This window comes from Oryza sativa, chromosome 5, assembly GCF_034140825.1.
Source record: "Oryza sativa Japonica Group chromosome 5, ASM3414082v1".
Lineage (NCBI taxonomy): Eukaryota > Viridiplantae > Streptophyta > Magnoliopsida > Poales > Poaceae > Oryza > Oryza sativa.
In genome coordinates this window covers 27,851,440-27,864,751 of record NC_089039.1, presented here as the reverse complement: position 1 = coordinate 27,864,751, position 13,312 = coordinate 27,851,440, and the positions used below count along the sequence as shown (strand labels likewise).

The window sequence follows — 13,312 nt, the reverse complement described above, 5'->3', positions numbered from 1 at the left end:
GTATTTTATCCCCTTCTGAAATTTTAGAATTTAGTTTGCTCAATTTTTCGCGAACGCGTAAAAGGATTGCACGTCAATATATTAGAAGAAAATAGTTTTTATTACACAACGCAACCAGCCAGACCGGTTTATGCCAGGGGAAGAGAGAAAAAGCAAAATAGAAAAACAAGAAAACTGAAGCTTAGAAAACTACCGCGGCTAAACACAACTCTAAATAGTGAAATTTGGTTTGATTAATGTTGGACTATGAACTCAAATTTTTAACCGGAACGGATTGGTCTAATCCCCTCCTAACCAGGTGTGCATGTGGTGTGTTCTGCTGTTGTTATCTCGAAAAAATTATATAGCGATTGAAAAGGAAATACTCTTATCACCCATTGGAGAAGAACAGTACTCCTAACACTTGCAGGTCCACAGCAATAGTCAACCTAGTGCTTACTTTGATGTCAAATGCAATTATTAGGCTCCAATCACACTCACTTTATTCTCTCTCTAATCACACAGAAAAAATACAGCACGCGCTATCTCTTGTTGTCAGACGCCAATTGCATGGATTAAGAACACGCATCTATCATCCCAATTAGAAGTAGACAGATCGATCGAGCAGCTAGCCGGCTAAATCTTCCTGAAAGTACTGCCACTGGCTAGCTATCTACTCTATCTATCCTGAATTTCCTGATGGATTTATCTTTCTATCTATCTGCAGTTCTGCATGTGTGCATAGGTAGCTAGCTAGTGAATGGCTAATGGCCAACCTTAAGATGGATGCATTTCTGCTGCATGAATGATGGCGCCAATCATACTACAGTTCGTCCATATTATCCTTGAGCTATGTGCATTTCTGGCTTTCTGCCATACTTGCAGACATGCAGCAGTACTAGGGAATGTTGATTATGAACTTCTGAGTTCTGATCAGCGTACTGTACTATGTTTCTTGGTTGCTGCAGTGTTGCAACCCCTTGTAAGGGCCTAGAAGAATACAGATAAGCAATCAATCCTACGTGGCTTTGTATGCTCTCTTATGACTTATGCATGATCTCAGTCTGTTGTAGAATTTGTCAAGTTCAGAACATTCAGATATATATTTGAAATTGACGCAAATAATTCTCGGACCTGATCCCAATTTCTTCATATAAATTTCTCTGTGCATATCCGAATGGCACAGCAGAGAGAATCGCTGCGCAATCTACTTACTGTGCTAGGATAATTACATGAGCACCAACTTGGAAACTTGGAAGAAACATGAAGGTTTCTGAATTATGACTGAACTACTACTGTAATGCATTCATTATCCTGCAGTTTCCATCTTAAGTACTATAGTAGCAGATGTAGACGTCCATCTGATCAGGTTAGTTCCATGTAATTTTCCTTTTTGAGAGAAAAAAGATCGGCGTCTCAATTTGTAAGCCGTGACGTGTTGAACCAGTGAAAGAGCAGCTAGCTTGGTTCTCAATTTCTCAGCGCGTCCGTACTGCATATCCAAGAAAGGCTCGACAAGCTGTTCCCTGAACGTGATCTTCAGAAAACCATGCTATTCATATGGCCAAAACCATGAAAGGGTATATGGATCACATCATCACACGATACGTTGGGCGATAAATCTTACAGATTTATATATTTTAGAACAAACAAACCCAGGGAAACTATTTTGATCCCTCGAGAGAATGTCACCTTGTTGTTTGAATGTCACTCAAATGGTTATGAAAAAAATTAAAAAAAAGAAGAAGATGTATTAACATGTGATATATCACTCCACAAATATGCAAGTTTCAACATTGCCTCGAGAGATCAAAATCCACTCCCTATATATAGATTGATATGCCTGTTCTTTTTCCTCTGAGTGGGAATGGAATGGAATGGCGACATGTTTTCCGATCTCATAAATGATACATTTTTTCTGCAAAAACTTTCTATATATGATTTTTTTATTGGAAAATCTTCTTAAATCCATTTTCAATCTTCTAATACCTAATTTATTTGTTTGTACCTTTGAATATTTATCACAAATCATTTAGCTATTGAAAAAAAAACCCTTAAGTAATCTTGAACGTTTCGGACAGCTTAGCACATGCCTTGCATGCCCAAATGTAGCATACTTGAGACGCAATATATCCATGGAGGTTGTTAGCTAGCTAGCTGGAGGCAGGTCGTCGTCATCAGATAAGACACAGACATATATATCGTGTAGTGATCTGGAGCAGCTAGCTAGGAGGAGTCATAGTGATCTCCTCGTTTTCTTGGGCCGTTTCGTCCTCGATCACTCCTGGTCGCATCCGCTGGTTGCCATGACAAGTGTCAAGCTCGATTCGGTAGCTAGCTATAGCTCGATCTCGATCTAGCCTGATTTTCGGAGAAAACTGTTACAAAAATCGGCACCGATACATATATTAGAAGCTGAACCCGAAAGAATATCATAAGTGATCCAAACACGTGACACACTATAACACGTGCTATTTTAATCGAAGAGAAACACCTATATATAATCCGAGTCTTGTGAGTATATGTTTCGGCTAAATATCATTAATAAATTCTAGTATATATATGTCGTGGTTTGTTATGTCTGGGGTTGATCAATGGCTAACAAGAGTCTTCCGCAATTTGGACTAACTTTTATAACAAAAACCCACACACAAGAACGGTTCAGTTATTCAGTTCTCGTTTTGGGGTGCGTGCTCGGCTGGATATATAGCTAGCTTTAACGTCCGTGCTTGCTTGCTTGCATTCCGGCGAGTCGCCGCGCGCCGGGCCGGCCGGCCAGCCGGCATGTCGTCGTTGTCATCCACTTGCCAGCAAATGCGGGCAGAGCAAACAGACGCAGATCGGGTCAGCGTAAAATGCAGCTGGATTTTTACTGCGGATTAATTACTACTGGGCTGGCATTCTGATCACTTTGCTGCATTTGGTTAGTTTGGATGGTGCAGATAAATCAGACATGAACTGGTGGATTGTAAAATTCGGTTCACATACATATGAATCGAGGAGAATTTCTTGTCTTTCAAATGGGACTTCTGCTTATAGGACTTGTTTTGTACCCTCGAGGGATGAAAACATTCTCTGTAATCATCATCTTATTATCATCAACGGATGCATTGGAATCTATATCAATTAATTCACCAGAATGATAAAGAGATATGCTATACTGACCATTTATTATCAATTTGTAGCCATAATTAAGTATGGTTTAATTTACTCCATTTTTAGAACGACCTACTCATGAACAGCACATTCATGTATCTCATATCCCGATCATGGTCTCTAGCAATTAAATTCCGTCTTCTTTTGTAGACAAACCAGTCACCTTGATTATTTTTTTCAGTTTCAATTTGCTACTTTTAATTTTGTTTGAAAACGAAAGGCGTAGAACCTGAAAATGCAAAAGGAGTCAAACTTTGGAAGAAAAAAAATCATCTATTATATAATACGCCATTTTATCCCCTCTCATCTCATCATCTGCATAAATAAGTGGAGACTCACATCGCCATCGCCGCCTACACACTCCTCCTCCTCCTCCTCGCCGATAACGATGGCAATCGCCGCCGCCGTCGCCGCCGCCATGGCGGGGCCTCGCCGGCGCAGGATGCTGCTCCTAATGGCGAACTACGCGGCGCTGCTGGTGGGGTCGGTGGCGTCGAGCCTGCTGTCGAGGTTCTACTTCACGCACGGCGGGCGGAACCGGTGGGTGGTGACGCTGGTGCAGTCGGCGGGGTTCCCGCTGCTGGTCGCCGGCGCGCTCGCCGGCGGCCGGCCGGCGTCGGCGCCGCGGCCGTTCACGTGGCTGTCGCGGCGGTTCCTCGCCGTCTGCCTCGTCATCGGCGCCCTGATGGGGGCCAACAACCTGCTCTTCGCGTACAGCACGTCGCTCCTCCCCGTGTCGACGTCGTCGCTGCTGCTGTCGACGCAGCTCGCGTTCACGCTGGTGCTCGCCGTCGTCATCGTCCGCCACCCGGTCACCTTCGTGAACCTCAATGCCGTCGTGCTGCTGACGCTCAGCTCGGTGCTCCTCGCGCTCCGGTCGGGGGACTCCGGTGAGACGGCGGAGGGCGGCGTCGGCGGCGGCGGCAGGAAGAGCTACCTCGTCGGGTTCGTCGTCACGCTGGGCGCCGCGGGGCTCTTCTCGGCGTACCTGCCGGTGATGGAGCTGGTGTACCGCGAGGCCGTCTCCGGGGGGTTCGTCCTGGCCGTGGAGGTGCAGGCGGTGATGCAGGCGATGGCGTCGCTCATCGCGGCGGTGGGGCTGGCGGCGTCGGGCGGCGTGGCGGACGACGTGTCCGGCTGGGTGGACGGCGGGTCCTCGCCGGCGGTGTACTGGGCGGTGGTGGCGACGCTGGTGCTGACGTGGCAGGCGTGCTTCATGGGCACCGCCGGCGTGATCTACCTCACCTCGTCGCTCCACAGCGGCGTCTGCATGGCCGCCGTGCTCACCCTCAACGTACTCGGCGGCGTCGCCGTGTTCGGCGACCCGTTCGGCGCGGAGAAGGCCCTCGCCACCGCGCTCTGCGCCTGGGGCTTCTCCTCCTACCTCTACGGCGAGTACGCCAAGGCCAAGAAGGTCGCCGCGGCGGCGGCGGTTGCGGCGGCGGAGGAGGAGGAGAGCGCTTCCGACGGCGAGGGCAGCGTCCACAAGAGCCTGACAGGTGGCGGCGCGGCCGGAGGACACGTCGAGACGGCAGTTTGAAGAGAACGAGCCATGTGATGTGATGGGCTGGGCCGCGCGCGCGGAAACGAAGGGAGGGAGCGAGCGGTGCAACAAAAGGAAAAGAAACTGAAGCAACAAAAAGAAATTGGCAGGATGCGATGCCATTAGGTGTAGTTGAGTCATGCATGTTGCATGGATTAGGCTTACTTGCAAGGGACAAAAATTGTTGCATGGATCAGTAGACCGACTGTCTGTGCTTGTAACTGATGGGTTAGCTTGATTTGTTCAGAGGGTGATAGCTGTTGGTAGGAAGAGGCTCCCCTGACTTAAAGTCTGAGGAGACATGGTCACTGACATGTGGGCCTATAAAGATGGGCCCCACCCGTTAGGGTTCCATGTCTCTATAACTTTACGTCAGAGGAGCTCCGTCTCTATTGGTATGGCTGGTGACTAGTTGTGATGGAGGGTTCATTTATACCGAATCGATAGTCCCTCCGTCATTCTTATTCTAGCGTTTATTTTCATGTTTAAATCCGTGTCAGTTTTGTAAAAACTTGTCGTTTTAGCATTCACTTTTCATGTCTAAATCCACGTCGGTTTTATAAATAGTTGTCGTTCTAGCATTTATCTTCTTATCCAAATTTGTGTCGGTTTTAGTTAATTTTGGCATTTATTTATCACTTTTGCTACTGTTCAGTCAAGTGAGATTCTACTAAATCCGCACGACATCAACTTCCTCGAAGAGCCCCTCAACGTCCTCGACAACCAAACTCTAGCAAGCTTTGCCAGATTAATTAGGCTTTGGGGGCTAGCAACGAAGGGTGAGCAATAGAAGAACAATAACACTGTGTTCGGGAGGTGAGATTGGAACCTCACATCCTGCGCACGCAAAACGGAGCGACATATTTTCTTATGATTAATTAATATTATTTTTTTAAAAAAAATGGATTAAAATGTTTTTAAAGAAACTTTCGTACAAAAACCTTTTATAAAAAACACACCGTTTAACAGTTTGAAAAGCGTGCACGGAGAACACGAGGGAGGTGAGTTCGGGAAGGTGGGGAAGAACACAGCCTTAGGGTGGTTTGGGAGAGAATGCCGGGGAAGTGGGAGGAGATGGGCGAAACCATATTCATAACCGAATTCATGTTGATTTTTTATTCTAGCATTTACTTTCATAACCAAATTCGTGTTGTTGTTGTTAACACTTCTCATTCAAGCATTTGTTTTCATCCCTAAATCCTTATAGGTTTCATGTCCATATTCATGTCGGCGTTACACTGAGTCAAATTTGATTCTTGTTTGATTTTTATTCCCAAGAGCTGGATGAACACAGCATCGAAGCCATTGATATGCAGAATGCAAGTTGAGCAACCTCGCAAACCTGATGTATTATTTTTAACCAGCCTAGCTTCTCACCGTCAGCAATTCAGCACGAGGATTGCACACTGTTTGACGGTGATATGTCAGTGCTGGAGATGGATCATGATTTCCATGTAAATGCTTGTGCATTGCATGATTAGTTCTTCTAGCTTGCATGCTCCGAAACAGTTTTGTTGTATCATCCATTGTTGTCGATTGATGGTTCGTTATCCAGGCACAGTTCTTTTAATTCCGTTCGTACTTTTATCCTGTGTGTTGCATATTATGTCTCTATGATGTGTATGGACCATTCCTTATATCCTTACCTTTGCAAATCAACAGTAGGCACCTGCTCATCAATGATCAGATAAACAAGAAACTATGGAACATTGATTGAGTCATCTAGGCCTGCAGAGCTCAAAGAGTCCCAAGAATGCAATTGATAGTGACCTTGGTCCATGCTTAGCTCAGTATGGCTTGATGTGTAAGTGTAACTCATGTCAGCAAAACATGTGACATGCCCAAGTGCAACCAAAGGGAGTAATGTTCATTACAGAAAGAATGATGATCCAAACAGATAACATGGTACAATAGAATGTATACTCAAGACCGAAACCCAACATATTTTGAGCCAAGCGCACATGAGTAAAGCTGCAAATAAGAATCCCATTCAAAGTGTTCCGCTGTTAGGACAAAGCTTTCATGATAATACAGACCCGGCCGTCCCATATGTGTCTACAAGACGACCTGATACAAAACACTTCAAAAAAACAAACACCCTCAGATTAGAACACAAATATCAGACACATCACATCCTGTCCTCCCTTCTCCGTGGAGCACAAGTGACGATCTCATCGACCCTGAGAATCATCTCCGCTGCCTCGGTAGCAGACATAAGAACAGCTTGCTTCGCCTTAAACGACTCTGATATCCCCAGCTTTTCCATGTCTCCAACCTGCGGAAGAAGTCTTAGTATCAGCTCCAACCCCTAGAACAAATGTAAATGCAACTTCTGATATGCACTAGCAAACTTACGCCGCCAGAAATGACATCAATTCCAGCAGTGCTCTGCTCTTTGTGATGCTCTGCTCTGAGCTGAGAGATCAGATCAGCGCTATCCAGACCAGCATTGTCAGCGATGATGGTTGGAATGGACTGAAGAGCGCGCGAGAAGGCTTCGATAGCATGGGACTTCTTCCCAGGTGTCTTTCTCGCCAGTCCATCTACTTCTTTGGCCATAACCATCTCAGGCCATCCACCACCATATAACACACGGGTGTCGTTCACTGTTTGTGAAAGCACACATAAGGCATCGTGCAGGGACCTCTCTGCTTCATCAAGCACATGCTCACTGCAGGTAAAAGCACACAGTCAACACAAGCTCAAGATGGAATATAGATAAATGTAAAGAAAAAAGAGTCCAACTATAGGCATGAGCATACCTTGCTCCTCTGAGGACAATAGTACAGGCTTGCCCCATTTCAACCCCAGAGAAATGAATCAGCCTGTCCTCCCCAATCATAATCTCTTCAATGACCTTGCAATGACCAAGTTTGACAGACTCCGGGTTATCAAAAGTGGAGGCGATGTCACCACCAGTGACAAGAGCAAGCCGCTCAATGCCCTCAAAATCAGCATGCTCGATTGCCAGTATGCCAGCATCTGCAAAGAGTTCCTCAGGGAAGTTGTAGATCAACTGCCTGTTAACGAAACAGTTGATTCCATGACCTATGATCTTTTGCACTTTTTCTCTCATTTTTTGCTTTTCAGCAGCTTCAATTTCAGCAACCTTAGCCATTGAATCAACCCGTACACGTGCTCCATATATCTTAACTTTGTCGGTGTCCATAGCAGTATTTGCAACCAAAATCTTGGCGTTTTCAATCCTCTTCGGTTGGCCAAGACCGATTTTCTTGTCTAGAATGAACCTACAAAAGAAAAAAAATCATGAAATTGCCACCTCAAGAGCAGGACTTCAGTTTGATCTGCTCATGGCTGCTTCCAACATATGATGATTTACATAATTTCAAAATTTAATTAGTCTGCAATGAATAAATATCATGTACTACTTTATTCTTGAACCTAACAGATGTTTGGGGTCAATAAAGGTTGGATACTGAAGGAAATTTTCTCCCTAAATATTGTCAAACACAATTCTGACATACCCTTCATCCAAAAAGGAGTCCTTTAGAGACCCTCCAGTTTTCTTAAGAATTTGAATTGCTTCCAAGTTGGTACTGCCCTGCAATTCAGTAGTAGCACACACAAATCAGAATCTGCAGTGACTTAAATGATGGTATAATGAAAAGTATTTAAGGCAATATAGCGGCAGAATATGTAGTAACAGTCACAAATCAAAAGTTCAAAACAACTAACTGCAAATATATAGTATAAAGCATTAACAATTTCAGTACCTTAAGTCTTAGAACAGCATCAACTGCAAGACCAGCAAAGTATTCCTTGTCCTGGGAAAGTATTTTTGAACTCAACGTTGTCATAGCAATGTTCATCAGATCTGATCTAAACTTATCTGCAGTAACATGGAATTAAAAGCTGAATATTAGTGGTGTGATTCAATTTATGGAAGAGATGCTAGAGTGCTAGACAAATTATGTACTGTGAACACAAACAAGCAATCAATAAATGGTAGATCTTTTGAGCAAACTTCCATGCATAAATCCCAGGAGGCAAAACATTAAATATATAGGACATCTTCAGTTTAAATCAATAAACCACATGCGTAAGGAAATGTAACTAGCCTGAATCTTCCTTGTTATCCATGGCCCTCTGTAATAAAGCATCACGAGCACATTCAGCAGCCATCCTGAACCCTGAAATTGGTGAAACAAATCCATTGGACAGGAAATAAAAAGTTTAATCTGACCCATGTGTACAGAAAGTGATGCTCAATCACACGTCTACATAACATGGATGAACTTCTTGCAAAAAACTTTTTTGTTTATTGAAGACAACCCATGAGCAATAGAATGTAACAGTACTACGAACTTGCTAGTGAGGAACATATGCATTACATTGCACATGATTCTCTTGGGCACAGTCAACTCTAATTATGATCTAGATGAGGACTTATGCCGTGAGAAGACAAATTAAACTCCGATTAAGCATGAGTGGTCTAATTGTCAACAGTAAATACGTGGCATCAGTATACTGGTGATCATGTAGAACTGAAATATACCTGCAATGATTGTCATTGGATGTATCTTCATATTTACCAACTTTTCAGCTTCCCTCAAAAGCTCACCAGCCAAAACAACAACAGAAGTAGTTCCATCACCTACTTCGTCATCTTGCACTTTTGAGATGTCTGAGGCCCACATTAAGGAATAACTTTTTTTTATTTTTGCATTATAAAGATTGGCCAACAAGAAGATCCAATAAATTATCAAAAATATGAAGTAAAAAACACTTCATACATATGAAACAGAGATTTAAAACAGTGATATTACCTAACCGGTGTAGCAATAAAAAAGGGTCAAATTAAAGGATACCAACAAGGACCTTAGCAGCTGGGTTGTCGATATGAAGAGACTTCAGAATTGTAGCACCATCATTTGTAACAGTCACACTGCGTCCCCTGCCAGTTGATTGTAGGATCTTGTCCTGAGTATAGAACATAGAAAGGCGGTTATGTGATTACAAATTTGGCACTTGATGAGTAGATTAAAATTTGAGCCAATATCAGGGGTGATAGTTTGCAAATAAATGAAGAAAACCAGGATGCTTTAGATTTTTGAGCATACCATTCCTTTTGGCCCCAACGTTGTCTTGACCAAATCACTGATTGCCATACCACCAACAAAGGATGCCTAAATAAGAAACAGGTTAGCATGCAAGACTTGCCTGAAAAAGCATTTGAGTCTAAACCATTTTCGTTACTGTCAGTCAGAACATTCGCCAATTCCGAATGAGAAATTTATAGGATATACCAGTAAATGTAATACTGTGGCTTCAAAAGCAATCAGTATTAGTATTAAAGCATAACCAGTAAGGCAGAAAAGCTTGGTCACCATTGGGACACAGAACAGGTATAGAGTTTTTGGTTGTGAAATAATCAGGAATGAGCCAGAGCCAAGAACTAGAGAGCGTTTGGCTGTTCTATAGGCAGTATTTTGGTGATGCAGGACCCAAGGAAACACATGACATAAATGGATGTAGCGTCATAGCATAGCACTGCAGAGACAAGGATGGAGGAATTGAAAGGGCAATGATTTGAACTAACCATCCTGGCACGCTCTCCCTTCTCCTCGGTCGCATCATCCTTAAGCAGTCTATCAACCTGGAATATACGTGGAAATAGAGTCAAAACAAGTACGCAAACAAAAGTGAGGTGCAGAGGGAAGAGAGAAAACATGATAAATTAGCTTCAATCATAAACAAGGAGGAGCAGTTGAACAGGGATGTCGATGGATCAGACGATTGGATGTGTACTGATTGCCACTCGTAAATGCTACTACGAGTGTTCTTAAATTGTTGCATCTATATGACAATGCACACTTAAGCTCAAGTTTTCAGTATCACTTAATACCAGCGAGTGATCAGGTACCTCGGACGGCAGTAACTAGCATTCTAATAACAGTTCAAACAAGTAATAGCTCCGTCAGGTTTCACAGTGCCACATTCCATATCAAGCACAAAAAATAAATCCAAAAAAACACATAGATCTAAGGAATACCACACGACTACGGGCATCATTTCACTCAACACAAGCTAAAACCTTCGCAAATCTAACTGAGAAACCATATCTCCATCGCGCGGAAAAGGAACTTGTGATAAAGCCACAAATCAAGAATGCTCCAGCCACGAACGGACAGAAACCTAAGGCTCCGCAGATGGAGAGCAAGGATCAGAGGAGCCATAGAGTAGGGAAGGGCGGCCGTACCATCTCGTCGGCGAGGAGGAGGAGCTTCGGCAAGCGGCAGTTGCGGCGGCGGCGGCGACGGCGGCGACGCGAGTGAGAGATCGAGAGAGTGAGGGAGAGATGCGGCGCGTGCAGGTGCAGCGGCGAGCGGTGTTTTAGGTTTACAATTGGGCTCGCATTTCCGGCTCATCAGCCCAATAACCATCCAATTGTATGGGCCGAGAGCTCAGCCCATTTAAACAAATGCGACAGTAGTTGGGCCAGACTGTGTGGGTCTCGTTAGAATTTCTCCCGAGATGGTCCTGAGTCTCTCCCTGACCTGAACGTTTTTTGGTAGTAAATGGATCAGGAGGCTGCGAGTCTGCGACCGACCAACGTCGCAGTCGTAGACGCGGCGGATGGATCTTTTCGTTTTATCCATAAATAAATCGGCCGATCAGATCAGGTAAAATAACATACTATAAACCAAAAACCAAAGGTAAACATATTCCGTGGAAATAAATAGGAGAGGGAAAATCAGCGGGTCATACACATTTGTAGCCAGCTATAATATAGACTTCAAGACGCAACATGTGTATTATAGGTAAGACCAGATATTAATAGTGCATTATATGTTTACAAGTAACTATTATATGAGTAAATTTCAGAAACATACAACTTTAATGACAAAACTATCAGTTTGCTACAACATTAGTAGCATGTTTCAGTTTGATGTAACAATAGCGTGGGAAATTATCACAAAACTGCAACTTTTACGCTATATGCTGCTACACGTAAAAGTTATTTTGTGATAACTAGCTGGGTGGCCAGCGCAATTGCGCGGCTAGCACCTACAAAATTATTTATTTTAACACATAAATTTTATTAAATAATCATCTCATTGTATTATGATTTTAAAATATTGATCCTTATTATCCCCGTGTTTCTAATTTTATATATTTTTAAAGTCACACTACTCGCTACCTCTTATTTTTTTCACCCCCTTTATTTTTCATCGGATCTATACAAATTATATTTATCCTCCTTATAATCTTTAAAGTTTAGACCTTTTTGTTTCTAAAGTTTAAAAATTGGACCTTTTAACAGTTTCATAGATATGTCTGGTAGTCACGTGTGTGCACTTGTGCTGTGTGTCTGAATTTTTATGCTTTTTTATCCCAAAATTTAGGTATTATTTATTTATATTTGTTGGTAGAGTTGAATGTTTAAAGCAGTATAAAAATACTACTGCCCTCGTATTTTAATAGATGGCACCGTTTACTTATTGAAAAAATTTACATAAATACAATTGTTTTATCATTAAAAGTATTTTAAGCATGAGTTATATCCTAAGTATTTACGTAAAATGTTGAATAAAATACATGGTCAAATATGTCTCTAAAAATTAAAGGTATCATCAATTAAAAGTAACAGGAGGACTACATTATTTTCAAGCGCAACAACATTTTCTTTTTTTAAGTCTTCGCTCTCACCACTCACCACTTCACCGGTCAGTCAGTCATGTTTACCTCTCTCATCTTCTTTTCCCCACTTCCACTTCCTTGCTTCCTGATTTTTTCCGCCTCCCTCTCTTCTATCATCTTTTCCCCACTTGCTTCCTGAAAAATTTCCCTCGTTCTCCCCTCCCAGTGGCCGGCGCCAGCCGCCAGTCGTCGGTTGCTTGACTTTTCTCGGTGTCCCTCCCTACTCCCCGTCCAGCTTGGCGTGATGGAAACGTGGAAGGGCTCCAGCCTCCAGGGTCAGATCCGTTCTCATGCATCAGAGGTGTGCGGTTACTGTGTGCGACGAAGCCCCGAGGTCCCTTAGGCGCAGCATCTCCTTTGCTGTCCATGCTTGGAGCAGTGGATCTTTCAGGTAAATAGTAATGTGCATTCATATCATTTGTTTTGTCTCTTATGCAAAATATCAAGTTCTCGTCTTGCTTGTTGGATGTTTGATTGGATTCGCAATGCGAAGCTCACAGGATTCCTTTGGGGATGTCATAAAAAAAATTGTGCTCACACACTCCATATCCATCCAAAATATTTGACATCAAAAATATTTGACGATGTATGGTTAATCGAGATTATTTCAGTCTTAAAACAAATACCATTGAATGAGTAGCTAATAAATTTAACAAATATGTAAACATGAATATAAAAGAAGAAGATGAGCAGAACATACCAAAGGGCCGTTGTGAGAGGAAGAAACCGAACTGGAAAAGGCTAAATTTGACGATAATGATCCGGCGACAATGGCGTCCTGGACATATTTTTTGCTGCTGTGTTTTGCGGACACTTCGGTTGTGTTGATTGCTATTGACATCTTCTCTTGTTGTTCTGGTTGGTGACTCCGTTCTGGTGCTTAGTATTTATTGGGGAGTCAATCAAGATTAGCCAGGAATCGGTGAAGGCTGGCAGAGTCGGATTGTGTGTAGGGTGTTTTTATTTTGGAAT

At 43.1% G+C, this 13,312-nt stretch overlaps 2 protein-coding genes across 2 annotated transcripts; one reads left to right on the top strand and one right to left on the bottom strand.

Annotated features, from left to right (window-relative positions):
* Positions 1-3,283: 3,283 nt before the first annotated feature.
* LOC4339571 (probable purine permease 4) lies at positions 3,284-4,924 on the top strand. Its single transcript, XM_015783407.3, has one exon. It carries the CDS (start codon positions 3,371-3,373, stop codon positions 4,673-4,675), a length of 1,305 nt encoding a protein of 434 aa, XP_015638893.2. The 5' UTR covers positions 3,284-3,370; the 3' UTR covers positions 4,676-4,924.
* Positions 4,925-6,524: 1,600 nt separating this feature from the next.
* On the bottom strand, positions 6,525-11,004 carry LOC4339570 (T-complex protein 1 subunit beta). Its single transcript, XM_015782011.3, has 11 exons — positions 10,899-11,004; positions 10,239-10,295; positions 9,760-9,825; positions 9,508-9,619; positions 9,195-9,323; positions 8,758-8,829; positions 8,413-8,528; positions 8,164-8,240; positions 7,441-7,926; positions 7,034-7,349; positions 6,525-6,953 (listed from the first exon to the last, which is right to left on the bottom strand). Exons 1-11 carry the CDS (start codon positions 10,899-10,901, stop codon positions 6,807-6,809), a joined length of 1,581 nt encoding a protein of 526 aa, XP_015637497.1. The 5' UTR covers positions 10,902-11,004; the 3' UTR covers positions 6,525-6,806.
* Positions 11,005-13,312: the final 2,308 nt, after the last annotated feature.

What these genes read in the sequence shown, in the direction of transcription:
- LOC4339570 (XM_015782011.3), bottom strand. An exon ending in ATGCTGTTCTAAGACTTAAG is followed by an intron (nt 8,241 to 8,412) that starts GTACTGAAATTG and finishes ACTGAATTGCAG; the next exon opens with GGCAGTACCAACTTGGAAGC. An exon ending in ATTGTCCTCAGAGGAGCAAG is followed by an intron (nt 7,350 to 7,440) that starts GTATGCTCATGC and finishes TTTTACCTGCAG; the next exon opens with TGAGCATGTGCTTGATGAAG.
- LOC4339571 (XM_015783407.3), top strand. Translation starts at nt 3,371, where the DNA reads ATGCAAAAGGAGTCAAACTTTGGAAGAAAAAAAATCATCTATTATATA.